General features: G+C 45.8%; 1 protein-coding gene across 2 annotated transcripts in view; it reads left to right on the top strand.

Annotated features, from left to right (window-relative positions):
- DPYS (dihydropyrimidinase) overlaps positions 1–27,049 on the top strand; it is a 103,572-nt gene that overhangs the window by 62,174 nt on the left and 14,349 nt on the right. For both annotated transcript variants that reach the window (XM_068237823.1, XM_068237822.1), the window contains exon 7: positions 242–384. In XM_068237823.1, coding sequence (XP_068093924.1) covers positions 242–384 — 143 coding nt within the window. The remainder of the gene's footprint in view (positions 1–241; positions 385–27,049) is intronic.

The following is a 27,049-nucleotide window of genomic DNA, read 5'->3' as shown; positions in this document are numbered from 1 at the left end:
CGGCGCACAAGCAATGGATACAGACAGGTAATGCAGAGTGCACTCGGGGTACATAGCACATGCACATTGGGGGACAGCTTTGGGCCAGCTAAGCGGCAAATGCGGCATTACCAGGCTGATTCCAGATCAATTTATGCATGAAATTGACCGGGAATCGGCCTGCGGTGTATGGGCAGCCAACATGACCGCTTGACACCATTCCCGTTATTGTTGTACTTATAAGTCACTTTGTGTTCTCCAGCACAGCGGGATTATGGATGAGAATCGCTATGTTGCGGTCACAAGCTCCAATGCCGCCAGAATCTTTAACATGTATCCAAGAAAAGGCAAGATTGCTGTTGGCTCTGATGCAGATATAGTCATCTGGGATCCACAAGCCACCAGGTATGTGATGGACAACTTTATTGCAGGACTTTTGTATTGTTTATTTGGTTGGTTGGTTGGTTGGTTGGTTGTATTGATTACTGATGATGAGTGCTTATTCTGATAAGCTCTTTTCTTTTTCCAAATAATTTTTTATTGAAAGATTGAACAGGAACAAGTACATAAAATAACATGTCACAGAGATAATGTGTATAACACCAAGTATTAGCTATGACGTATAGTTGCGCTTTCGGTACATTTGTAAAGGTTATGATAGCCCAGAATGTTGAGCAGAGTTCCATTTTATGTTATTAAAGGAGGATTATGAACCGAGTTATCTGCATTGGTCTATTCCGAAGGTTTCTGGACAAAGAAGTCATGACAATAATAATAAATGGTAAAGTGATACACTAAATATAAAGAGAATAGGGAATAAATATCATATATGTACCTTGAGTAGCATAGGATTTGGTATACACCAAAACATGGTTATATTAGAAAGCAGTAAGGAGTGAAATGGACATGGTAAGACATATACAGATAGATAGAGAGGAGGAGAGGAAAAATAAGAGAAGGGAGAGGGGGAGGGATGGGAAGGGGATGGGAGGTGTAGGAAGTGTGTCTAACTCCATCAGATCTATTTTGTGCTGTTTATAAAGTCCAGTTTTATGGAATGTTGGGTTAGAAAGAGCAGAGTCCCTGCAGAGAATTACCATTGCTTTCTCTGAGTCCCTAAAATCCAACCATATAGCCCATTTAGTAACAAAAGATTCAGCATTATCTGAGGTCGGGGTAAAGAGGTCCTCCAAGCGCATATCTGCGTTTATCTCTTTGAATAGTTCAGCCATAGTGGGTACTGAGCTTGATTTCCAGTGTCGAGCAATTAGTAATCTCGCTGAGATAAGTAAAATAGGAGTTATTGATTTTTTTTATACTGGAAGTTCTCCCAGGGAGTAGAGTTAAGAGGGCTGTTGAAGCTTTTACAGGCAGAGATTCACAGTACATTTGCTTGTGGACCTCAAACACACCACTTGTATTTTAGGGCATTCCCACCAAATATGAATATAGGTTCCTGTAGATTGTAGACACCTCCAGCATTGGTCCGAGCTGTCTCGATTATATTTAGACATCTGTGATGGTACACGATACCATCTAGCAAATATTTTGAAGTTTCTCTTTTGAAAATTTAGAGAGACTGAGGATTTATGTATTAGTTCAAAGATTTTTTCCCAATCTTCTGCAGGAAGAGCCTGTCCTAAGTCTCCATCGATAAGCTCTTTTCTTCTTTGCATTCACACTTTGTGATCCCTTTCAAAGGTATAAAGGTGTCCATAGATCAGGCGATGTAGAATCAACCAACTAGAGCATTCAACTTTAAAAATAGTTGGTCGATCGGCGATGAATCGGATGGTAGGCCATACATTACATGCGACATACTGTAGCAAATCAATTATTTCTGTCGCCCGCCATGGTCAATCGGTTTACTAGTACAGTACATGGGTGCACGGCGATCGGTTGATCGTGCCCATACATCACTCGATTCATTCTAGATCAACCAATATCTTGCAGCATGTGCGATCAATGAAACGGCGCGATTCTCCTACTTATTGGTTGGTCGAGTACTCTTTCTGTGCTCGATATTGACTCGATTCTCTCCCGATTCGATTATTGGTTGGTTGATCGCAGCTTTCAATCACCTGATGTATGGGCACCTTAACTTTAGTAAGAGCAGCCACTGTAACTGCAGCAGAACCCAGAGGTATAGGGACCCCCAACATCTTACCTTCTCTCCTTCAATAGGTCTGCAGCTAAAGCTGTGGTCACACATGTTGTGGGTCGGGAGGGTTATGGTTACAACACTGTTATGGGGTAGTAATGCTGGCTGCACTAATTATGGTTTGGGGAGTCATCGTGGTGGTGACACTGTTATGGGGAAGACATATTGGCTACACTTGTTATGATATAGGGGACTCATGGTGGCCACAATGTTATGGAGAGGGTAATACTGGCTGCACTTGCTATGGTTCAGGGGTAGTCATCATGGTGGTGACACTGCTATGGACGGATTGTATTGGCTGCACTTGACTCCTGACAGATAAGACTCCTGATCATGGGGTGTGAACATTGGTTGACCCCATTAAAGCTTTGCAGGGGGCTTATGAATGATTTCTAGTTAACCCCTTGATATCGACTATGTGAAGAAGAGAACCGAATAGGTACATATGGTTTCAGAGCTATTGAATTTGGCACAGGTACCAAATTCTGGCAAAAGGATTGCCAATACTTACCGTATTTTTTGGAATATAAGAAGCTGCTGACCATAAGACGCACCTAGGTTTAGAGGACAAAAACCAGGGGGAAAAATGATATACTAAACCTAGTGCATCCATGGTGAAGAGGCATCTTGTGGATTATGTCCCCTTTGTACCTCTTTTGTCTCCCTTTGTCCTTCTCTGTCCCCCTTGTGTCCCCCTCTATGCCCCTTTGTGTCCCCCTGTGTCCTCCTCTGCATGGGCACAGTACAGGGAGTCCCCAACATAGGGGTGGGTTGGAGATTTGTATTGGCCGGCGTTCACAAGTCAGGTACACTTTGCATTTGGACTATAAGATGCAGTGACTCCCCCCCACCACCACTTTTGGGGGAGAAAAAGTGAGTCTTATAGTCCAAAAAATACAGTATTTACTTTGCATACGAGATGCATTTTTCCTCCATGTTATTGTTTCTTCTTCCCAGTCGAGTGGCTAACTCTCTAACCTATCCCCTAGTGAAACATTCCTTAATGCCTCTCCCTAACCTTCCACCACTAACACTGACCCCCTTCCTGATGTCTGACGTACACCTTCTGATCCAAACATCTCTGGCCAACCTCCATCTACTCTATCCCATGACACAAGCCCTCCTAAAAGACACCTAACCTAATCCTTAAACAATAACTCTAACCAATAGCCTACTTTTATTGTCTTCAACTCCAGCACCAAATCCAAGCTCTAAGGGCCCAAATCTTTACAATTGGAGCCTAGGCTATTTAATAGCTCTAGGCTGGCAGAAAGATAGGGCTCTTTCACATGGGCATTGAATAACCAGTGAAATGCCCATTGGCCTCTCACAACTGGTCACTACTGCCTGGTAACTGCTCGCTGCTGCCTAGTAGCTGCTCATTGCTGCTTGTTAAGTGCTTGGTGAGCACACAGATCAACTGCCCGTGTGAAAGATCCCTAAGAGAGTTAATAGCTGGTTAGTCATATAGGAGTGGGATAAGGCTTAGTGATAAGCCTGAATTTTGCATAATCGTAATTTTGCATAGTAATTCGCAATTACGATGCAAAATTGTAATGCAAAATTTTGGGAACATTTGGGGAAAAATGTATATAATTTTGTTTTTAAATATATTAACCAAATTGTAGTATAATGTCCCTTCAAGGGCTGAGACAACCAATTATAATCAACAAGAAAAGATGCCCTCCATAGGAACTATTAATATATCACACCCATACATCCACAGTAGGTGAAAAAAATGTATCAAAGTTTATTAAAGGACTTATCCAACAGAAGACAATTAAAAACAATTAAAATCCCCCTTCTGAATCTGATTATAATCAGAAATCCTCCAGCAGCTGATAATAATAGTAGTGCTATATTAACAAAGTGCTACATATACTTTCAAAATAACGTATCAAATTGTAGTATAAATAGTGAACCAATTTTACTGTAAAATGATTAGTCCATTGCAAAAAACAACCAGATAAATCCAAAGTGTTGCGTGCAAACGAATAACATCACAATTAAACATCACAATACAGTGCAATAGTGTAAATGAACAATGTGCAATGAGCAAGCACAGTATTCTCAGATAAAAATAAATATAATAAAGTGCGTGAAGTGCTTACCAGTGAATTAGAATCAACAGCATGGAGGAGAGGGAGGAAGTGCCCTGTTTTTAAATATAATCTGGAACCGCAATTTTGCAATTTCGTGTAATTGTCACCAAATTGCTACACATGTAAAGGAGAAGAGTGGAAACAAGTGAAAAAAAGAATCTTTCAAAAAGACCTAATAGTTTTTGATAAAATTGATTTTGCCTTTGCAATTTAAAATACATTTTCTCAAAAACGACAAGGTCTTTTTGAACAATTCTTTTTCTAACTAATTTCCACTATGCTCCTTAAAGAGAATCTGTATTGTTAAAATCGCACAAAAGTAAACATACCAGTGCGTTAGGGGACATCACCTATTCCCCTCTGTCACAATTTCTCCGCTCCCCGCCGCATTAAAAGTAGTCAAAAACAGTTTTAAAAAGTTTGTTTGTAAACAAACAAAATGGCCACCAAAACAGGAAGTAGGTTGATATACAGTATGTCCACACATAGAAAATACATCCATACACAATCAGGCTGTATACAGCCTTCCTTTTGAATCTCAAGAGATCATTTGTGTGTTTCTTTCCCCCTTCAGCTCACCGAAGAGTTACAAGCTGATTGTTTGTTTCTTCTTGCAGACAGCTCTGCCCGGTTGTCTGTAATTCTGCAGTATGTGACTCATCGGTATGTGAACAGAGGATTTATCCAGCTTGTAAAAGATAAGAGAGCAGAGAAAAGTTGGCTAATTTTTTTTTTTTTTTTAAACAAGCCAAGTTTATTTGATAGCTCAGCATCAAGAAAAAGTACAGGCTACAAATAACATTCCACAAAGAGTGCACATAGAGAACATACATCACTTAGCCATAGGCATTTTGTCACATCAGGATAAAATATAGACACTCCTTGCAGGGGAGGCTGATAATTAGTGAGGTGATTTCACAGCAAACTTGGCATGTAAGTTATAAAATAGCAATTGTCAAATATTCTATAGTTTTAAGAAAAGAAACATTAAAACATTTCAGTGCAACAAGCGCCTTTTACCCAGGGACAAGCAAAAAAGAACCTGTCCAGGGAGAAAAGTAGCGGAGAACATTTTGCTTGGCGGTATCCGATCTCAGAAAAACTAATAGTAGATAGCTTTTAGATTTAGGAGATAACTAGACTTGCTCAAATTTTAGTGTATCTGGAGTTGAGCCACTCAAACCATGTATTTTCGAATTTGGCAGAGGCATTTCTATGTTGATATATGGCCCGGCGGTATGGTAGTACTGTATTAACAGATTTAATCCAGTCTGTACTGGTAGGAACCGTGGGTGTTATCCAGTTTTTGGTAAGTTGTTTGCGAGCCAAATGTAGGGCTTCCAATGCAAATTGTTTGTGATATTTGCTAGGTAGGGTGACGGAGAAGATGTTCAAGAGACATGTTTTGGCATCGCAAACAAGAGGGCATCCCATGTGGTCATTCATAAATTGGATTATCTGCTTCCAGAAAGCATTTACACGCGGGCACGACCATATCATATGTATAAAAGTACCTCTGTCATTTCGACATTTGGGGCAGAAGTCATCAACGCCTGGTTTGAATTTGGACAATCGTACAGGAGTAAGGAAGGCTCTATGGAGTATATATAGATATAATAAACGATCGGGTAGGTATGGGGAGATTTTAGTAACACTGGAGAGGGTATCATCCCAATTGTCTTCAGAGACTTCACCTACTTCCCTATTCCAGAAGATGCGTTTCTGGTAGATACGGTGAGTGGCGCCAGGCGTGACGAGTTCACTATAAAGAAGGGTAATCAATTGCTTGGAGGAAGCACCTTTAATTATGTCTAGAAGGGGGGAGTTTGCAAATTCTTTAGGCAAGTCGTCGAGCTGAGCATTGAGGGCATGTCGTAGGCCCAAGTATCTGAGGTAGGCTGATTGTGGGAGGTCAAATTCTGCTGTTAGCTGATCAAAGGTCTTAATTATGCCCCCCAGGAAGAGTTGATGTAAGAATCTAACACCTTTGTTAAACCACCAGTCAGCATCCGAGAATCCGCTGAGTTCTTTCAAGTTTTGATTCTCCCAGAGAGGGGTGAGTCGGAAGGGTACTTCATTGTGCAATATATGATGGGAGCAGTCCCAGACTTTAAGTATTTCCTTCAAAGTAGGAGGAAGGGATTGTAGTCTGCCCACTCCCTTATATCCTTTAAGTGTATTATAGTAAGGGTCCTTGTTTCGATAAGGGAGCACGGAAAATATGTTATTTTGGGGAGTTAATTTTCCTTCCCTGAACCCATCATACAGGTGTGATAGTTGGGATGCGAGATAATATAGATAGCAGTTGGGGACCGCAATGCCACCTAGGTCTTTTGGCTGCAGCAAAGCGGGGAGGAATAGGCGATGCCGTTGCTTGGCCCATATAAAGCAAGCTAGCTGGGAGTGTAATCTCGAGAAAACCGATGAATGGAGAAAAACTGGAGAGTGCCAGGAGACATATAAGATTTTTGGTAGGATAACCATTTTAAATAAGTTGGCGCGTCCAGTGGCATTTAAAGGAAGTTTTTCCCAAGCTTTAAGTTTGGCACTCGTCTGAACTAATAAGGGGTCTAGATTCAGGGGAACAAAATCTCCAGGTGATCTCGAAACCACAATACCCAGATACCTGAAGGAGCTCACCCATTGCAGAGGGGTGGAGAGGTGCTGTTGGGCTGGTGGGAAGGAGTCGACTGGCAGCAAAGACGATTTGGCCCAATTAATTCGAAGACCTGAATAGGAGCCATAATGGTTGATTACTTGTAATGTTTGTGTAAGTGAGTCACCCGGGTCAGATAGGTAAATCAACATATCGTCAGCGTAGAGGCTGATTTTATCGATCGCGTCCCCTTTAGTCCAACCCCGAATTTTATTATCTGCTCGGATCATAGCTGCCAGAGGTTCGACAGCAAGATCAAACAGGAGTGGGGAGAGGGGGCATCCCTGCCGGGTGCCTCGTTGAAGGGTGAATGGAGTGGAGAGCCATCCGTTAACTTTTACTCGTGCCACCGGGTTAGTATATAGGAGTTTTACCCAACTAATGAAAGAGGGACCAAATCCGAGTCTGTGCAGGACCGCAAACAGGAAATCCCATTCCACAGTGTCGAATGCCTTTTCGGCGTCTAGGGATAATACCACTCTGGTACCAACCTCGTCATACTGAGTTTGTAGGTTAAGGAAAAGGCGACGTAGGTTGAGAGCTGTGGAGCGGTCCGGCACAAACCCAGACTGGTCTCTATGTATCAGGGAGCGTGAAACTGTACTAAGGCGGCGCGCAAGAATTTTGGCTAATATTTTCACATCAGTTTGAAGTAGTGATATAGGTCGATATGCTTCGCAGCGGCTAGGGGGTTTATCAGGTTTTAATATTAAAGTAATGATGGCCTCTCTCATAGAATAGGGGAGTTCCTGTTCTTCCTTAGCAGCCGTGTATAGTTGCAGAAGTTTGGGGGCAAAGAAGGCGGAGTGTTGTTTATACAGCTCTATGGGCAGCCCGTCTGACCCAGGTGACTTAGAGGCTGGGAAAGAGGAAATGGCCTCTTCCACCTCCTTCACAGTGATGGGGGCATCTAAATTAGACTTTTGAGGTGTAGATAGAGTGGGGAGTTCAATTGCATTGAGATAGTCAAGGGTCTCGGATGCTGATCTGGTGGACCGGCTAGTATATAGGTCACTATAAAAAGATACAAATCTAGCAAGGATCTCCTCAGGTGAGGATAGTATCTGACCCCCTGCGTCCTCGACCCCCAACACCACTTGTGGAGATTGTCGCTGGCGTGATATTTTGGCAAGCAGAGCACCACACTTGTCTCCATTTTCATACCAATTTTGTTTAGCGAATAGTATTTTCCTGTTTGCTTTTTCAATTAGCAGCTGCTCAAGATCTCGCAATTTATGCTTATAAGCAGAGGCGTAGCTAGGGTTTTCAGCGCCCGGGGACAAAGACTATTAATGCGCCCCCTAAGGTGAAGGGGCGTGGCCAAATATGGGCGTGGTTATGGGTGGAGCCAAACGTACATGGAGGTTAGCAGGCTCACGCTCACCCACCCTCCCTCAGTAGGTACCTTCCAGCATGTTCCAAGACAAATTCAGCAATCATGAGCTCCCCCCCATCAAGACAAATTCCGCAATCATGAGCAAACATGACCAACTCAGCAATCATGAGGCCCCTAACAAGACAAATTTAGCAATCATGAGGCCCCCAACAAGACAAATTCAGCAATCATGAGGCCCCTAACAAGACAAATTCAGCGATCTTGAGGCCCCCAACAAATCATGAGACCCCCAACAAGACAAATTCAGTAACCATGAGGCCCCCAACAAGACAAATTCAGCAGTCATGAGGCACATAAATAGACAGCATTTCACATAAATAGGCAGAATGCCCCCTTAATATGGTAGACACCTCTCACCTGGCAGCAGTTCCCCAAAATACACTCAATCTGACAGCAGTGGTTCCCCAAAAATAGGTAGCCCCAGTATAGGTGGCCAGCAGTATAGATGTCCCCAGAACAGGTAGCCAGGAGTAGAGATGTCCACAGAACAGGTAGCCAGGGGTATATGTGCCCAGTATATGTAGGCAGGGGTATGTGTCCCCAGTATATGTAGCCAGAGGTATATGTGCCCAGTATATGTAGCCAGGGGTATATGTGCCCAGTATATATAGTCAGGGGTATATGTGCCCAGTATATATAGTCAGGGGTATATGTGCCCAGTATATGTAGCCAGGGGTATATGCCCAGTATATGTAGTTAGGGGTATATGTGCCCAATATATGTAGGCAGGGGTATATGTGCCCAGAGTAGGTAGCCAGGGGTATATATGTGCCCAGAGTAGGTAGCCAGGGGTATAGGTGCCCAGAGTAGGTAGCCAGGGGTATAGGTGCCCAGAGTAGGTAGCCAGGGGTATATATGTGCCCAGAGTAGGTAGCCAGGGGTATAGGTGCCCAGAGTAGGTAGCCAGGGGTATAGGTGCCCAGAGTAGGTAGCCAGGGGTATAGGTGCCCAGAGTAGGTAGCCAGGGGTATAGGTGCCCAGAGTAGGTAGCCAGGGGTATATATGTGCCCAGAGTAGGTAGCCAGGGGTATAGGTGCCCAGAGTAGGTAGCCAGGGGTATAGGTGCCCAGAGTAGGTAGCCAGGGGTATAGGTGCCCAGAGTAGGTAGCCAGGGGTATAGGTGCCCAGAGTAGGTAGCCAGGGGTATATATGTGCCCAGAGTAGGTAGCCAGGGGTATAGGTGCCCAGAGTAGGTAGCCAGGGGTATATATGTGCCCAGAGTAGGTAGCCAGGGGTATATGTGCCCAGAGTAGGTAGCCAGGGGTATAGGTGCCCAGAGTAGGTAGCCAGGGGTATAGGTGCCCAGAGTAGGTAGCCAGGGGTATATATGTGCCCAGAGTAGGTAGCCAGGGGTATATATGTGCCCAGAGTAGGTAGCCAGGGGTATATATGTGCCCAGAGTAGGTAGCCAGGGGTATATATGTGCCCAGAGTAGGTAGCCAGGGGTATATATGTGCCCAGAGTAGGTAGCCAGGGGTATATATGTGCCCAGAGTAGGTAGCCAGGGGTATATATGTGCCCAGAGTAGGTAGCCAGGGGTATAGGTGCCCAGAGTAGGTAGCCAGGGGTATAGGTGCCCAGAGTAGGTAGCCAGGGGTATAGGTGCCCAGAGTAGGTAGCCAGGGGTATAGGTGCCCAGAGTAGGTAGCCAGGGGTATATATGTGCCCAGAGTAGGTAGCCAGGGGTATAGGTGCCCAGAGTAGGTAGCCAGGGGTATATATGTGCCCAGAGTAGGTAGCCAGGGGTATAGGTGCCCAGAGTAGGTAGCCAGGGGTATAGGTGCCCAGAGTAGGTAGCCAGGGGTATAGGTGCCCAGAGTAGGTAGCCAGGGGTATATATGTGCCCAGAGTAGGTAGCCAGGGGTATATATGTGCCCAGAGTAGGTAGCCAGGGGTATATATGTGCCCAGAGTAGGTAGCCAGGGGTATATATGTGCCCAGAGTAGGTAGCCAGGGGTATATATGTGCCCAGAGTAGGTAGCCAGGGGTATATATGTGCCCAGAGTAGGTAGCCAGGGGTATATATGTGCCCAGAGTAGGTAGCCAGGGGTATATATGTGCCCAGAGTAGGTAGCCAGGGGTATATATGTGCCCAGAGTAGGTAGCCAGGGGTATATATGTGCCCAGAGTAGGTAGCCAGGGGTATATATGTGCCCAGAGTAGGTAGCCAGGGGTATATATGTGCCCAGAGTAGGTAGCCAGGGGTATATATGTGCCCAGAGTAGGTAGCCAGGGGTATATATGTGCCCAGAGTAGGTAGCCAGGGGTATATATGTGCCCAGAGTAGGTAGCCAGGGGTATAGGTGCCCAGAGTAGGTAGCCAGGGGTATATATGTGCCCAGAGTAGGTAGCCAGGGGTATATATGTGCCCAGAGTAGGTAGCCAGGTCAGGTGTCCCCCTCCCCAGCAGGAGGGGAGCAGCGCAGAGAAGAGGAAGAGCTGCTCTCTCTCCCTCGCTGTCCCCTCCAATGTCTGTCCGGGACGGTGCTGGCAGCCGCGGGCGGAACTTACCTCCGTCTCTCGCAGCGCAGGATGGATCTGCCGCTACTCTGGTCTGGTCCAGACCAGAGCAGCGGCTGCGCACCCGAACTTCCGCCCGGCGCTGGAGCGAGACGGAGGTGAGTTCCGCCCGCCGCTGCCAGCACCGTCCCGGACAGACATTGGAGGGGACAGCGAGGGAGAGAGAGCACCTAAGGTGAGGGAAGGAGGGGGGAGATGGCCCCCCTTCCCCACCGTCCGCACAGCTCTCTCTCTTCTCTGCGCTGCTCTCCTCAGGTCTCCGCAACAAAAAAAAAACAAACAAAAAAAACCCCGAAGCTCAGCTGGGCGCCCTTGGGGACCCGGCGCCCCGGGGCACTTGTCCTACCCCGACCCCCCCTAGCTCCGCGCCTGCTTATAAGAAGCTTCATTCATTGGATTGGGCGAAGCGGCATATATATTTTCTGCTTTAGATAGTTCTTTACGAATAGAGGTCTCTAATAATGAAGATTGTGTTTTAGCCCTTTTGATTTCTTTTATAAAACATTGTTTAAGGTGCAGTTTAACCACACTCCATATTGAGGTGAAGCGAGCAGTGTCTCCTTGAATTAAAAGGAATTGTTGGAGTTCAGCTTCTAACCGCATGGTGTCCTCCACCTTTCCCAACCAAAAAGTATTTAACTTCCAGAGATTAGCTCTGGGTGGAAAGGTCCAGGCGAAGGTCACCACACAGGGAGAATGATCTGATAAAATGGGTGGGGTATAGGTGACCGTTTGGGTGTTTGGGAGAAGGGCACTGCTTACCAGTATATAGTCTAGTCTTGAGCGTGAATGATATGTGGCAGACATACAGGAGTATGCAGGAGTGTTAGGGAATTTACTGTGCCAGGTGTCTGCGACCGAAACTAGTTGCAGCATTTTGAGCAGTTTAGTGGGCGTCGAGGACACAGAGGAGACAGGCATCTTATCCAGATGTGGATATAGAACATAGTTGAAGTCACCCATCCAAATAGATGGAAGATGCGGGTGTAGAGCTATGAGCGCCAGGGCCCTTTTGATTATTTCATACGAGAAAGGTGGGGGGATATAGACTGCTAGAATGAGCAAGGGCATACCATAGAGTGAGCAATGCATAAATATATATCTGCCCTCCTTGTCCACATCAATAGCAAACATTTGAAAATGCACTCGTTTTGTAATCAAGAGAGAGACTCCTCTAGACTGTGATGTAAAAACTGAGCTGTATTGCCAGCCTATCCACGATCTACGTAGTATATGGGGCATATTTCCATCAAAATGGGTTTCTTGTAGTGCTATGACATTAACATCTTGTTTTCTGAGGGTGTTGAGTACAACTGAACATTTAACCTTTTCACGTATGCCTCTCACATTCCATGTGAGAAAGGAGACCTTAGACATAGCCATCATTTATCTCATACAGGGTAGGAAATATCGGATCCGCCAAGCTTATAGTGCACTGTAACAACCTGAACAATAACATAGGACTTTGAGGTCCCGGCTCTTGACATAACTCTCTTAGCCAGAGCACATAACTAAATAGCACACTGGGTGGCTGCACATCACTGTGGCAAACTGTCACAGGCAACCGACCTGTGTCAATTTGTACGATAGGTGCGTTAAGCGATGTACAGACAATCAGCGGGGGGGGGGGGAACACCCGATAGGGTGCACAATGCCAACACGTACAATAACAATCCAAAGGGCTCTCCCATCCAGGCCTTTGGTGACGGGGCGGGGAGGGGGGAGGCCGACCCCCCCGTCACAACTGCAACGGGGAGGTCACCCTCCCCCGGCCCGGCCCCGGCACACCGCCCGAGGGAGTAGCGCACAGAAATAGGAAAATGAAGGAGAGAAGCACGAGGGTAGGCCCCCGGGACACATCCAGGCACAGCAAGGTCCACGGGCAGCTCGATCAGTTCAAGCAAAATATATATGAGAAATACAGGGAGCTCGGGTTACATACAGCTTGTTAGTATAGACTATGCAGGAGGCAAATATCAAGGGTCAGAACCATTAAGTTTGAGAACCCAAGCATAGTTCTAGAAGGGAGGCGATTCCCCTCTACGTTTCACTGCTGCATGTCCTAGGCGAGCCGCCGTGCATAGAGGGGACCGGGGGATAAGGTCGGTCCAGACAAAGCGTATAGGAGGTGTTGTCCGGCTACATTAAAACGCTCATCACAGGATAACTGCAGGGGAATAGCCAGGTGGACAGCACAGTCTTGTTGCAAGGTGGACAGGGAGAGAAAAAAGCAAAAGGGGGGCAGAAAAAAAACATCAAAACAGCGTATACGTTACTGATCTGGCGAGGCTGTTACTGCAGGGCAGGAGTCCAGCCATGTTATGACATCTGAGGCTGCATCAAAGAAATGTGTCTTGCCGCTGTCTATCACGCGAAGGCGAGCAGGAAATAACATGGAGTACTGGAGGTCGAGCTTGCGTAACTTGCGTTTAGCATCTTGAAAGCTAGCTCGTTGCTTCTGGGTTTCAACCCCGAAATCCGGGAAGATGGATATTTCCACGTTGTCTAGGCTAAAGTTCCCCTTCTCTCGGGCAAGTCGGAGAACCGTGTCTCTGTCTTTGAAATGCAGCAGCCTTCCAATGAAAGTGCGCAGCAATCCACCTGGGATCGGTTTCCGAGCTGTTATGCGGTGGGCGCGCTCTACAGAGAACGTAGGAGTGAAGGCCTCAGCGCCATATTGGGAAAGGAGCAGTTTTTCAAGAAAGCGCGCTGGGTCGGTACCTTCCGCCTTTTCTGGCAGGCCTACCAGTCGAATATTATTTCGACGCAGCCGGTTCTCCATGTCTTCTTGGCGAGCTATCACTGCTGTAATTTGTGATTGCATATTTTGGGATTGCTGTGGTAATGAGCGGCAGTCGTCTTCCAGTTGAGAGATCCGGCGTTCGACATCTCCCACCCGTTCTCTTAGGTTGCCCAGATCAGCCCTCAGCAGCTGTAGGTCTGCTTTCACCTCGTCCACCTTAGCCGATAAAGTATCAGTTAGTGAAGTATGCATAGCGGTGATAGCCTCCAGTATACGCGCCGTGTCCGGGCTGGCGTCCTCCTCGTCAGGCCGGGCGCCATCTTGGGTAGCACGCCTGAACTTATCCAGAGGGCCCACGATCTTCTCCTTATCCTTCTCCCTTTTGTCGCCAGCTTTCGGAGGCATCTTCACGGCGAGCCGTGCAGGCGAGACAGGGGAGAAAGCAAATAGAGATAATTGCAATAAGGAGTCCCTCGGTGCGCAGGATTGAGAAGGATTATAGTAACCCGGAGGGAGAGCTCAGGAAAACGCGTCTCTTCACATGCTCGTGCAGGCCACGCCCCCCAAAAGTTGGCTAATTTAAATAACACACACACACAGGGGAGTGTGCATAGAGGGGGCATGCATAGCAGATCACACTGAAGAGTTGGCAGCCTTCCAGACACAGGACAACAAGCCCGACAGGGGAAAGATAAGCTGATTTATTACAGAGATGGTGATAGTAGAAAGTGCTGCAGTAAGCCAGAGCACATTATAATAGGTTTAGGAACCTCTAGGATGGTAGAAAACACAATGACATTTTTGTTACAGAGTCCCTTTAACACTTGTAGCAATTTTGGTGATAATTGCATGTATGGTGGCTTTGCTATTAACCGCCAAATTCGGCATGAAATTACGCACAAATTACGTGAAAATACAAATGGATTACACAAAATCTATTGAATTACGATCATTACAATAAAGTTAGACATGGGTCTGAGGTTTGATTTAGGCAACATTTTTCGTGCAGCATTAAAAGTGGTCTGGAATGAAAAAAATGTATCAAAATTATGAAGCCACAATTACTGTATACACTCGAATACAAGTCGACCTCATATATAAGTCGACTCCAATATTCAACCCTCTTAAAGGGAACCAGAGATTAAAGTTTCACACATAATAAACATATCAGTCAATAGCTTGTTAAGAATAAATGCTCTACCTTATAATTTTGCCACTCTGGTGTGCCTTTTTGAGTGTTTTTATCCATTATTGCTCCAGGAAAAATCCAATATGGCCGCCAGCTCATACCCATTCTGCTTCCAGGTTATGAGCTGTTCTGGATGTGCTGTCTAGGCTCTATGAGACTATAAACAAGCAGGGCTGCTGCTTCATTCATTATTCTGGTATGCTGTGCGGCTGCCTGTAGGAAGTGTCTCTCATAAAAATGAAACTGCATGATGACTGCATAGTCAGTGCACACAGATTGCACAGCTACACTTGTCTGTTGTTTGAGAGCTTCTTTCTCGGCAGCAGCTCCTCCCAGTCATCAGAGCTCTGAGTACAAAAAGCAGGAAAGCTGAGGCAGAAGGAGTCAGGCTTGGGCTTGAAAAGACTTCACAGAAGACTGACTCAGCTATAATGATTCCAGGTCAAACCTAGACTGAATGCTCAGTCGGGAATTCTTATCACAGCTGATAACAGGTAGATTTAGCAGAGAAGAATGAAACTGAGGCAGGGAACACACTTGTCTGTTTTTGTGCGCATTTTCTGCACAGAAAAACTGAGAACTCATGTTAATCAATGGGCTAGTACACACTTAACCACTTAAGGACCAGCTAACGCCCATAGGCGTCAGCAGGTCTTAAGTGGGTTACCATGGGAACGGGAGCGGCCTTTCCATGTCAGGTCACGGATGGTGTCTCTGTGAACAGCCGGAGAGCCGCCGAACGCAGCTCGCCGGCAAAATGTAAACACGCGGGGAAGAAATCCCCGCTGTTTACATCATACGGCGCTGCTGCGCAGCAGCGCCATAAGGCAGATCGGCGATCCCCGGCCTCTGATTGGCCGGGGATCACCGGCATATGATAGGCTGAAGCCTATCCTACAATGCGCAGGACGGATATCCGTCCTGCGCCGCTCACAGGGGGAGGGAGAGGGAGGAAGAGGGAGGGAGCGCCGAAAACGCTGTGGAGGGGGGCTTTGAAGAGCCCCCCCGCAAAGCACAGCAAGCCGGCGGCAATCAGACCCCCCAGGAGGACATCCCCCTAGTGGGGAAAAAAGGGGGTAAGTCTGATCGCCCTGGCTCTATCCTGATCTGTGCTGAGGGCTGGAGAGTCCACGCAGCACAGATCAGGCAAACCACCCCTGGTCCTTATTATGTTGTTCGCGCGCAGAAAAAAAACTGACATTCTGCATCCTGATTCTGCACATTTTGTTAGTTTTCTCTATCAACTACATTAGCTGCTGTGAAAAAACGCGCATGTTTTCCTGCATAGAAACACGCTTGGTGTGCGGAAAAAGTTTGCAGGAAAATGCGCACAGAAAACTGAAAGACAAGTGTGTTCCCTGCCTAAATGCAGGGTAAGTGTTTACTGTCATGTTCCCACTGATAAATGTAATAAAATACATGAGGGTGCTTCGTCTCTGGTTCTCTTTAAGCTTTTTTATTGCTCTTTCAATAAAGCATAAACAGCCATTACAGCAACGTTTCGGAGAAACACCCCTTTCTCAAGCTAGGCTGAATGTCATTAACAACACATATCATGTTGATCTACTATATATAGTACAAAGGGCTGGGAAACACCAATAGCAATAACACATACTCACAACCAATCGCAGCAGTCCGTACAAAGTCGGACCTGATGGAGAACTGTGCTATCGGGATCCCATTGGATGACCCCATGAAGGTAGTGCCCATACATCCCTTCCAGATACGTGGACGTCGCTGTACTGAATGCTTCCGGGCTGCGGCTTCCTCCCACGTCATCACCAGCTCCGCCCATCTCCTCCTACTGGCGGACCTGCTGGGAGACGTCAGGAGTTACGTGTGCTGGCGTGATGTATACCGTCTCACCGCCCACCGAGCCTGCAGCCAATGATGAGAGCGCCCACTCTGTCAGCGCTACTCATCAAAGCTGGAATGCGGAAGCGTCCATGACGCGGCGGCCACGATCGTGAATTAAACTTAAAGTAACCACAAATACCAAGTGTAAACAATAAATATAAGCATTACGGAGATGCCAGCATCTGTGCAGGCCAAGACCAGGCAGCAAAATATAGCCATAATGGCTAAGATGTATACAGGAGTATAGTAGGACCAATAGATGAGGCTGCATATGATGCAAGAACCCGTCACCATGGAAACCAGAGATACAATCACAACTTAAATAAAGGGTAAAAGATCAAGTTCACGATTAAGACCCCTGGGTTCCATGGTGTCAAGAGTCTTAATCCAATGAGCCCCACGCCACAGTAACTTTTTAATACGATCTCCCCCTCTCCTCAGGGGGGGCACTTGCTCTAAAACCATGAACCTCAGTTGGCTAACATTGTGATTTGCTTGTGTGAAATGGTAAGGAACGGCCTGATCAATCAACTTCTCTCGAATCGCATGTTTGTGTGAGGAAAGACGCTTTTTTAATTTCTGTGTAGTTTGGCCAACATATAAAAGCCCACACGGGCATTTTAGAGCATAAACGACAAACATTGAATCACAGGTATAACACCCCTTAATTTTAAATTTCGTACCACGATGGGGATGAATTACTTCATCCCCCTTGATGACAGAATTGCAGTACACGCAATTCAAACATGGAAACGTACCTCGCCGTGAGGATGTTGTTGATCTGGCCGCTCCCTGAGTGTCAGCATGTACCAACCGGTCACGTAGGTTATGAGCCCTTCTATAAGAAAAAATGGGTACATTAGTAAATTGTGGTATCTGTGGAAAGCTCTCGGATAACAGGTACCAATGTTTTCTTATAATCTTAGCTATTTTATCACTGGCTGTGTTGTATCTTGATATAAAAGGAATTCTATTATGCATTTGTCTACGGGATCTCCTACCTGCAGCCTCCCCCATTTTTCTCTCTCTAGCCTGACTAACAATGTCAGGTGGATATCCTCTCTCCAAGAACTTAGTCTCCATCTGATCCATCCTAGTGTCTCGAGTGTCACCCTCCGCCACAATCATCTGTACCCTCTGAAATTGACTAATGGGCACCGACCTCCTAGTAGCCCACGGATGAAAACTCCCATAATGAAGCAGGGAGTTCACATCCGTGGGCTTAACATAGAGATCGGTGACCAACCTGTCCCCCCTCCTGACCACAAGTGTATCCAAAAAGCTAACCTGCGTTTCTGAGCTATGAATTGTGAGCTTAATGGCCCGACACTGTTCCATAACTTCTTGGACAAATTTCTGTAGGGTCGAATGTGGCCCTGTCCATATGCAAAAGATGTCATCAATATATCGTAACCATTGTAGGGCATATTGTTGAAACAATCTATTTGGATAAATGTACATCTCTTCATATGTGCCCATATATATATTAGCATAGGACGGGGGCCACATTCGAACCCATCGCTGTACCCCTGATCTGCATATAGAAATCATCCTCATATCTGAAGTAGTTATATGATAATACAATGTTGAGTAACATACATACAAAATCTACTTGCTTGTCATTAAAGTCTGATGCAGTTTCCAATATATAGCGGACAGCCTCCACACCCCCATCATGAGGGATGGAGGTGTAGAGGCTCTCCACATCCATCGTCACCAACAGGTAATCTCCAACAATAGGCTGCATACTACGGAGAACTCCCAGAAACATGGGGGTATCCCGCAGATATGACTTCTGTGCTATGACATATGGTCTAAGAATTTTATCAAGATATTTTGCTATTGGTGCAAAGACTGACTCTACACCAGCAACAATGGGTCTCCCTGGAGGATTCTCTAAACACTTATGAATTTTTGGGCAGGTATACAATACAGGAGTGATGGGATGAGTTTGGATAAGAAAAGTGGCCAATTTAGAGTCAATAATGCTGTGCTCCACAGCTGATGAAACAACATCTGCTATTCTAGATTGAATCTCAGGCAGGGGGTCACTCAATAACTTCCGATAGGTAGTCTGATCAGACAACTGTCTCAGGATTTCCTGACGGTACTTGCTGGTGTCCATTACCACAATGGCCCCGCCTTTGTCGGCGGGCTTGATGGTTAAAGTGGTATTGGTTGCTAGTTCATCAATTGCCAACCTTTCCTGCTTGGAGATGTTATTTGATATGGATAGTCCCATCAATCTATTATCTCGTAGGAGCGTATCTACTTCTCCTTGTACTTTCTTAACAAAAATATCAATCACTTGACAGGAGGGGGGCTGAAAATTACTTTTCACCCTTAACCCTGTATCCTGCAATTGTAGAAGTTCAACTTCACTGGTAGGGATCAAAGATGGAAATTCACGGGGCATTGAGAAAAAATATTTTAACTTGATCGATCGAAAAAATCTCTGAAGGTCAACATCGACCTCAAGTGGATCAGGACCTTGTACCGGTGCAAACGATAAACCATGATTGAGGGCAGATGACTGAGACGGAGTAAGCGCCACTGATGAGATGTTCACCACTATGTTGTTGTTGTTTTCTTGTATGGTTTGTTTTGACGTGGCCGAAGCCGTTCTCTGATGCTGCCGTCGCCTCCGCCCGCCCCTGCGCTGCCTCCTGCGCTTGACGGATGATCGGAGATGCCCTCCTGGGAGGAGCTCGTCAAAAAATCCGAGGACTCTTGTCGGCCTTCTTTACGTATAGACCCTTGTGCCCCTCCTGCTCGAGGTCTGCGTATAGGTCTCCTATTACGTGTAGGTCTCTGCCATTGGTATACATAGCCCAAAGTATAGTCCTGCGTGTCACGCTGATATTTATCTCTTTTTGTTGCCTCTATCTCTTTCATATGACATTCAAGGATAATAGCTAGTTCAAGATCGAAACGATCATAAGCTTCTTTAGATATAAGAGTCTGTAGTTTTTCTTGTAGGTTATGGCGTTGACTGAGGAGTTTGGGCAGTTCCTCCTGTAGTCGCTCTACCGTCAATACCATGGCATCAAAAGATGCTTTGTTCCATATCATGGACCATTTATTGCAGAAGTTGACATCATTGGGAAACATAATTGGCGCGACGTTAGATCTCATTCCCCTCGGTATTCGTTTAGACCTATAATATTCAGCTAAAGTCTTAGCATGTAGTTCTAGCGTGACATGTGACTTGGCAACCTTGATAATTTGTTTGCAAATGACCTTATCATCCTCCATACTGAGATAGGCCACATCTGTGGATACTTGCGACATGATTTTCATTGCCTCTTCCGTAGTGTAGGAAAGTATAGATGCCTCCATGTTGGCATTATCCATTTTCACCTCCAAATGCGTGCTCACACCTGATGCTGTAGAAATCACCAATGGAAGTTGTGGTGAAGCACCGCTTTTGTGTTAAGCAGATGGATGTGCCTCGGTCCAATCTGGCAGCACCCCAGATTATAATAGCATGAAGAAAGATCAGACCGGCACCATCCAGGATATTCAATGCTATTGGTGTTTCCCAGCCCTTTGTACTATATATAGTAGATCAACATGATATGTGTTGTTAATGACATTCAGCCTAGCTTGAGAAAGGGGTGTTTCTCCGAAACGTTGCTGTAATGGCTGTTTATGCTTTATTGAAAGAGCAATAAAAGAGCATTGAATATCCTGGATGGTGCCGGTCTGACCTTTCTTCATGCTATTATAATCTGGGGTGCTGCCAGATTGGACCGAGGCACATCCATCTGCTTAACACAAAAGCGGTGCTTCACCACAACTTCCATTGGTTCTCTTTAAGCTGGAATTTTTTTATTGACTCAAGTATAAGTCTACCCAGCAAAGTTAATGGCTGTACTTGGAGCTCAGGAGGGGTTAATGACTGCATTGCATACAGTATTGCAGCCATTAACTTCTACTGTCCCTTACGTGCATCCAATACCCAGGGCCGGATTTGTGGGCAGGCCACATAAGCCCAGGCCTAGGGCGGGGCTTGAGTTAGGGCGACATTGCAGCTTCTAAGTTAGCTGTATCATAATTGCCCTGTGTGCGGTGCTTCACTTGTGCCCTGTACCGCTGGTCTGTCTGTGAAAATTAGCATTGCTCGCCCCCCTTGCTGACTGCACTGCATACACACAGTGGCTCACAGTGATGACTCATCACTGTGCATCGCTCACTCTAATGACTGAGCCACCACGCTGCTGAATGCCTGCAGCGTACTAGTGTATGTAGTGCAGTGAGTGATGGGGAAGTTAGTGAAGGAGAGGTGACTTGAGCAGGGCTGTAAATCGCTCACTGAATGTGCGGAGGGGCCCGCAGTCAGGCAGCGGTACAGGAACAGACATGGGTATGTGACAGATGAAAGCCCTCCTTTCACACTGACCTGTAATGGAGTCCAGTAGCTGTATAGATAAGCTGACTTGCCAGATGCTCATGCTGAATGTTTTGTCTCAGTCAGCCTGCCTGATTTATTACCTATCCCAGTAACTGGACATGTGTAACGTCTCCTTCCCTCCTCCACTCTTTTCACTTTCCTTCCTATATCATCCCCCCTCTCTTTGTTCTCTCATCTTGAGGTCTATTTCTGTCCTTCTTCCTACCCTCTTCCTCATCTTGTTCCCTCTCTGTCTTAATCCCTCATTATGTGCCCTCTATCCTTTCCTCCACTTTTCCTCATTTTCCTCCTCCTCTCATTTTGACTGTCCTCAGGAACTCGCAATCTATCCCTACCATAGTCTAAGCTTCATCATATTATGATAAAGCATTTGTATAGTGCTGACATCTTCTGCAGCACATTACAGAGTACATAGTCATGTTGCCGACTGTCCTCAAAGGAGCTCACAATCTAATTCTGCTAGTCATAGCCTAATGTCCTACCATACTATCATGTATTTATATAGCACTGACATCTTCTGCAGCACTTCACAGAGTACATAGTCATGTCACTAAATGTCCTACCGTATTATTGTTATTATTATTATTATTATTATTATTATTATTATTATTATTATTATGTATTTATATAGCAGTGGCATCTTCTGCAGCACATTACAGAGTACATAGCCATGTCACTGACTGTCCTCAGAGGAGCTCACAATCTAATATTACCTTAGTCATAGTGTAATGTCCTATCATATAATTATTATGTATTTATATAGCACTGACATCTCCTGCAGCACTTTACAGAGTACATAGTCATGTCACTGACTGTCCTCAGAGGAGATCACAATCTAATCCTACCATAGCCATAGTCTAATGTCCTACCATATTATTATTATGAATTTATATAGCACTGACATCTTCTGCAGCACATTACAGAGTGCATAGTCATGTCACTGACTGTCCTCAGAGGAGCTCACAATCTAATATTACCTTAGTCATAGTGTAATGTCCTATCATATAATTATTATGTATTTATATAGCAGTGACATCTCCTGCAGCACATTACAGAGTGCATAGTCATGTCACTGACTGTCCTCAAAAGAGCTCACACTCTAATCCTACCATAGTCATAGCCTAATGCCCTACCATATTATTATTATGAATTTATATAGCACTGACATCTTCTGCAGCACATTACAGAGTACATAGTCATATCACTGACTGTCCTCAGAGAAGCTCACAGTCTAATCCTACCATAGTCATAGTCTAATGTCCTACCATATTATTATTATGTATTTATATAGCACTGACATCGTCTGCAGCACATTACAGAGTACATAGTCATGTCACTGAGTGTCCTCAGAGGAGCTCACAATCTAATCCTACCATAGTCATAGTCTAATGTCCTATCATATTATTATTATGTATTTATATAGAAAAACAAAAGTTTGCTTTCCTAAAACAAAAAGGATTTGCAATAATTCAGGTTGGAGTGAGCTCGAGACGTCTCCCAGGCACCACTGCTGAATATATGCAAATTAACCATTGTATTTGTATAGTATTTACCATTGTATTTATATAGCACTGACATCTTCTGCAGCACATTACAGGGTACATAGTCATGTCACTGACTGTCTTTAGAGGAGCTCACAATCTAATCCTACCATAGTCATAGCCTAATGTCCTACCATATTATTATTATGTATTTATATACTACTGGCCTCTCCTGCAGCACATTACAGAGTACATAGCCATGTCACTGACTGTCCTCAGAGGAGCTCACAATCTAATCCTACCATAGTCATTGCCTAATGTCCTACCATATTATTATTATGTATTTATATAGCACTGGCCTCTCCTGCAGCACATTACAGAGTACATAGTCATGTCACTGACTGTCCCCAGAGGAGCTCACAATCTAATCCCTGTCATAGCCTAATGTCCTACCATATTATTATTATGTATTTATATACCACTGGCCTCTCCTGCAGCACATTACAGAGTACATAGTCATGTCACTGACTGTCCCCAGAGGAGCTCACAATCTAATCCCTGTCATAGTCTAATGTCCTATCAAAATATTATGTATTTATATAGCAGTGGCATCTCCTGCAGCACTTTACAGGCATGTTACTGACTGTCCTCAGTGGAGCTTGCAATCGGTGATATAATATTGTGTTTCCATGCACACACATGGAGGGGGGGCGGTTTGTTGATTGCTGGCCTAGGGCGGTAAAAAGTACAAATCCGGCCCTGCCAATACCTCCTCCAGGCCCCAAAGTGCTGCAATTATTCTCTCCCTTCTATGTAGCCCAGTATTTCCCCCCTGCCCCTTTCCTTGTTGTGGCCAGGACTATCACACCTGTGTTTTCTTGGCATCTCCTTTCCACAAAGTATCACCAATGGGTAAATTACTGCAAATGGGAACATCACTATTAATAATAATCTGAATCTGAACATTTTATATAGCGCTTTTCTCCTGTCGGACTCAAAGCGCTCAAGAGCTGCAGCCACTGGGACGCGCTCAGGAGGCCACCCTGCTGTGTTAGGGAGTCTTGCCTTGAACTCCTTACTGAATAGGTACTGACCCTAGCCAGGATTCAAACCCTGGTCTCCCATGTCAAAGGCAGAGCCCTTAACCAGGACTCTATTCAGCCACTTAGTACACACAACTCAGTGTGCTCAGTGTTGCCCATGACTCATGTATAAGCCGACCCCTATACTTTTATGACGTGAATCATATCTAAATTTCTAGACTTATACTTGAGCCACGGAGGAACGATAGACCACCATTTTCTCTGTGTGACTAATACAATATGATACTCCTTTACTACATATTGCAGTGTAAGCGGCTTGACCCCATTTTTCTTAAAAGTGAGAATGAAACAGCAAGAACATCATTCCTTTCTCAGTTCTCACACTCTGCAAGCCTCAAGAATCCGATTCATGCCAGAGCCTAATCCACTCAGGCAAAGCACCATGTTAAGTCAACAGAATGTCAGCAGAGCATAAATTGTGGATTATTAGAGTGGAGGATTTTTTCACAGCTCCAGTGTGAGAGTGCCAATTAAGCTATTTGAAGGAGCTGAGGAAGGATTCCAGGTAGCCATTCCAGAAACCTGCTGTCAGCAACACGCGTCTGCCAGTAACAGTCTATAGAATACGTCCGGATTTCTGCCTGTAATGCAGTCCTAGAAGAACAGAATGTTCCATGGCAAATGTTGTTTAACGCTAGACTTTCTGTAAAGTCCCAGGGAGGGCATTAGCAGTTCCGGTTTAAGGGGCTTCAAGGCCCTGGGACAAACTTAAGTGTGGGGCCCCCCTGCCTGAGACACCATACAGCCCCCCCCCCCCCCCCCGTAATTACGTATCTCAGTGGGCGGGCAGGAAGCGGCTGCACACTCTGTGTACTCTGCTCTGAGGCTGGCACACTGTCTTCTTCCTTCTCTATGACCCGACGCGTAATGTGTAAACATGCGGCGGGTCATAGAGTGGGAAGGAGACAATGTGCCAGCCTCAGAGTGTGCACGGTATGTGCAGCCGCTTCCTGCCCACCCGCTGAGATAGGTAATTACAGGAAGCAATCGCAGGGACCCGGGGAGCAGCATTGACAGGGAGGGCGGTGCAGGGCCCCTGCAGAGGGCGGGGCCCCAGGGCAATTGACCTCTTTGCCTCTATGGGAGCGCCGGCCCTGGGCATTAGGGGGTCCCGGTGACATTGAAGGGGAGAAATGTGAATCTTTTCTCCAGATGCAGCGCAGAACAACATTAGAGTCCAATCCAGTACAAACGTCCCAAGTGAGCATGGAGAGACAGAGACTGATTTTACCTGAATACAAGTTCCTTTATTGGCTGCTGTAAAGCAATTTTCTTTTCAGGGCTCTGTAGACGGACCTCTGACTTTATTTTGAGCATTAGTTTCATTGCAGGTCAGCTGCAATTTTAAAGGGAACCTGAAGTGAGAGGTATATGGATAGAGATGGGCCGAACATCCGATTTTAGGTTCGCGAACCGGGTTCGCGAACTTCCGCGGAAGGTTCAGTTCGCGTTAAAGTTCGCGAACCGCAATAGACTTCAATGGGGATGCGAACTTTGAAAAAAAAAATAATTATGCTGGCCATAAAAGTGATGGAAAAGATGTTTCAAGGGGTCTAACACCTGGAGGGGGGCATGGCGGAGTGGGATACACGCCAAAAGTCCCCAGGAAAAATCTGGATTTGACGCAAAGCAGCGTTTTAAGGGCAGAAATCATATTGAATGCTAAATGACAGGCCTAAAGTGCTTTAAAACATCTTGCATGTGTATACATCAATCAGGTAGTGTAATTAAGGTACTGCTTCACACTGACACACCAAACTGTTCACTGAACAGAACAGGTATGCAGTGGCGGGTTCACTGAACAGAACAGGTATACAGTGGCGGGTTCACTGAACAGAACAGGTATGCAGTGGCGGGTTCACTAAACAGGTATACAGTGGCGGGTCCACTGAACAGAACAGGTATGCAGTGGCGGGTCCACTGAACAGAACAGGTATGCAGTGGTGGGTTCACAGAACAGGTATGCAGTGGCAGGATCACTGAACAGGTATGCAGTGGTGGGTGGGTTCACAGAACAGGTATGCAGTGGTGGGTTCACAGAACAGGTATGCAGTGGCAGGATCACTGAACAGATATGCAGTGGTGGGTGGGTTCACAGAACAGGTATGCAGTGGCAGGATCACTGAACAGGTATGCAGTGGTGGGTGGGTTCACAGAACAGGTATGCAGTGGCAGAATCACTGAACAGGTATGCAGTGGTGGGTGGGTTCACAGAACAGGTATGCAGTGGCAGGATCACTGAACAGGTATGCAGTGGTGGGTGGGTTCACAGAACAGGTATGCAGTGGCAGGATCACTGAACAGGTATGCAGCCAGGAAAAGCTAAGCCTAACTAATCTTTCCCTATGAGAGACAGACAGCAGCTCGCCCTACTCTCTCTAATGCAGGCACACGAGTGGCCGTAATGGCCGCCGCTGCCTGCCTTATATAAGGGGGGTGGGGCTCCAGGGGCTAGTGTAGCCTAATTGGCTGCACTGGGCCTGCTGACTGTGATGTAGAGGGTCAAAGTTGACCCTCATAGTGCATTGTGGGGCGAACCGAACTTCCGGAAACGTTCGCCTGCGGGAGGCGAACGCGAACCACCGAAGTTCGCCGGGAACTGTTCGCCGGCGAACCGTTCGGCCCATCTCTATATATGGAGTAATCCTTCTGGTATCATTGGCGTTTTTTGATTAACACACCTAAAACAGGAATTCAGCTAATTTTGTCAGAAACATCTGATCTATGTGCTTGTTCAGAGTCTATGGCTAAACGTACCACAGATAGAGGATCAGCAGGACAGCCAGGCAACTGCTATTGTTTAAAAGGAAATACATATGGAGGCCTCCACATTTACATATACAATGGGGCTCTGACTTGGGCTATATGCTATGTCACTGCAGGGCCGGGCCGAGGCATAGGCTGTAGAGGCTCCAGCCTCAGGGCGCAGTGTAGGAGGGGGCGCAGAATTCATTCAGCTGTCATTCCTAATTGTGTTTGAAGCAGAAATAAATAAGAAAAGGGGATACATAGCAGTGACAGCAAGCCAGATAATTAGATATTAAGGTATTGGGGAGGTTGTGGGCCCTGTGGCGCCTCTTAGTCTAATAGCAATCAGTGTGTGATGGCTGGGGTAGGAGGGATGGAGGGGCGCACTTTGGTGTCTCAGCCTTGGGTGCTGGAGGACCTTGTCCCGGCTCTGTGTCACTGTATATGTTTGCACAGTGTTAGCACTGCACTTTATTGGTTTTACCCTGATGAAGCCCTTTCCCTTTTTAAATTAGGGGCGAAACATGTTGGGTAGTTAAAGTTACTGTTTTTTGTTTTGCATTGTTTTCCTGGTTTCAGGGGGGGTTGGGGAGGGGTCTCTATGCTAGATTACTATAGATATAGAGCAAGTACTGCTGGGAGAGATTGTCCCTAGCAGTATTTTACCTCTAAGCACAGTTTGCCTTAGAACATGTATAGA

This window comes from Hyperolius riggenbachi, chromosome 5 (assembly GCF_040937935.1).
Source record: "Hyperolius riggenbachi isolate aHypRig1 chromosome 5, aHypRig1.pri, whole genome shotgun sequence".
Lineage (NCBI taxonomy): Eukaryota > Metazoa > Chordata > Amphibia > Anura > Hyperoliidae > Hyperolius > Hyperolius riggenbachi.
The sequence above is the reverse complement of the archived record's forward strand: the minus strand, read 5'-3'. Positions and strand labels throughout refer to the sequence as shown.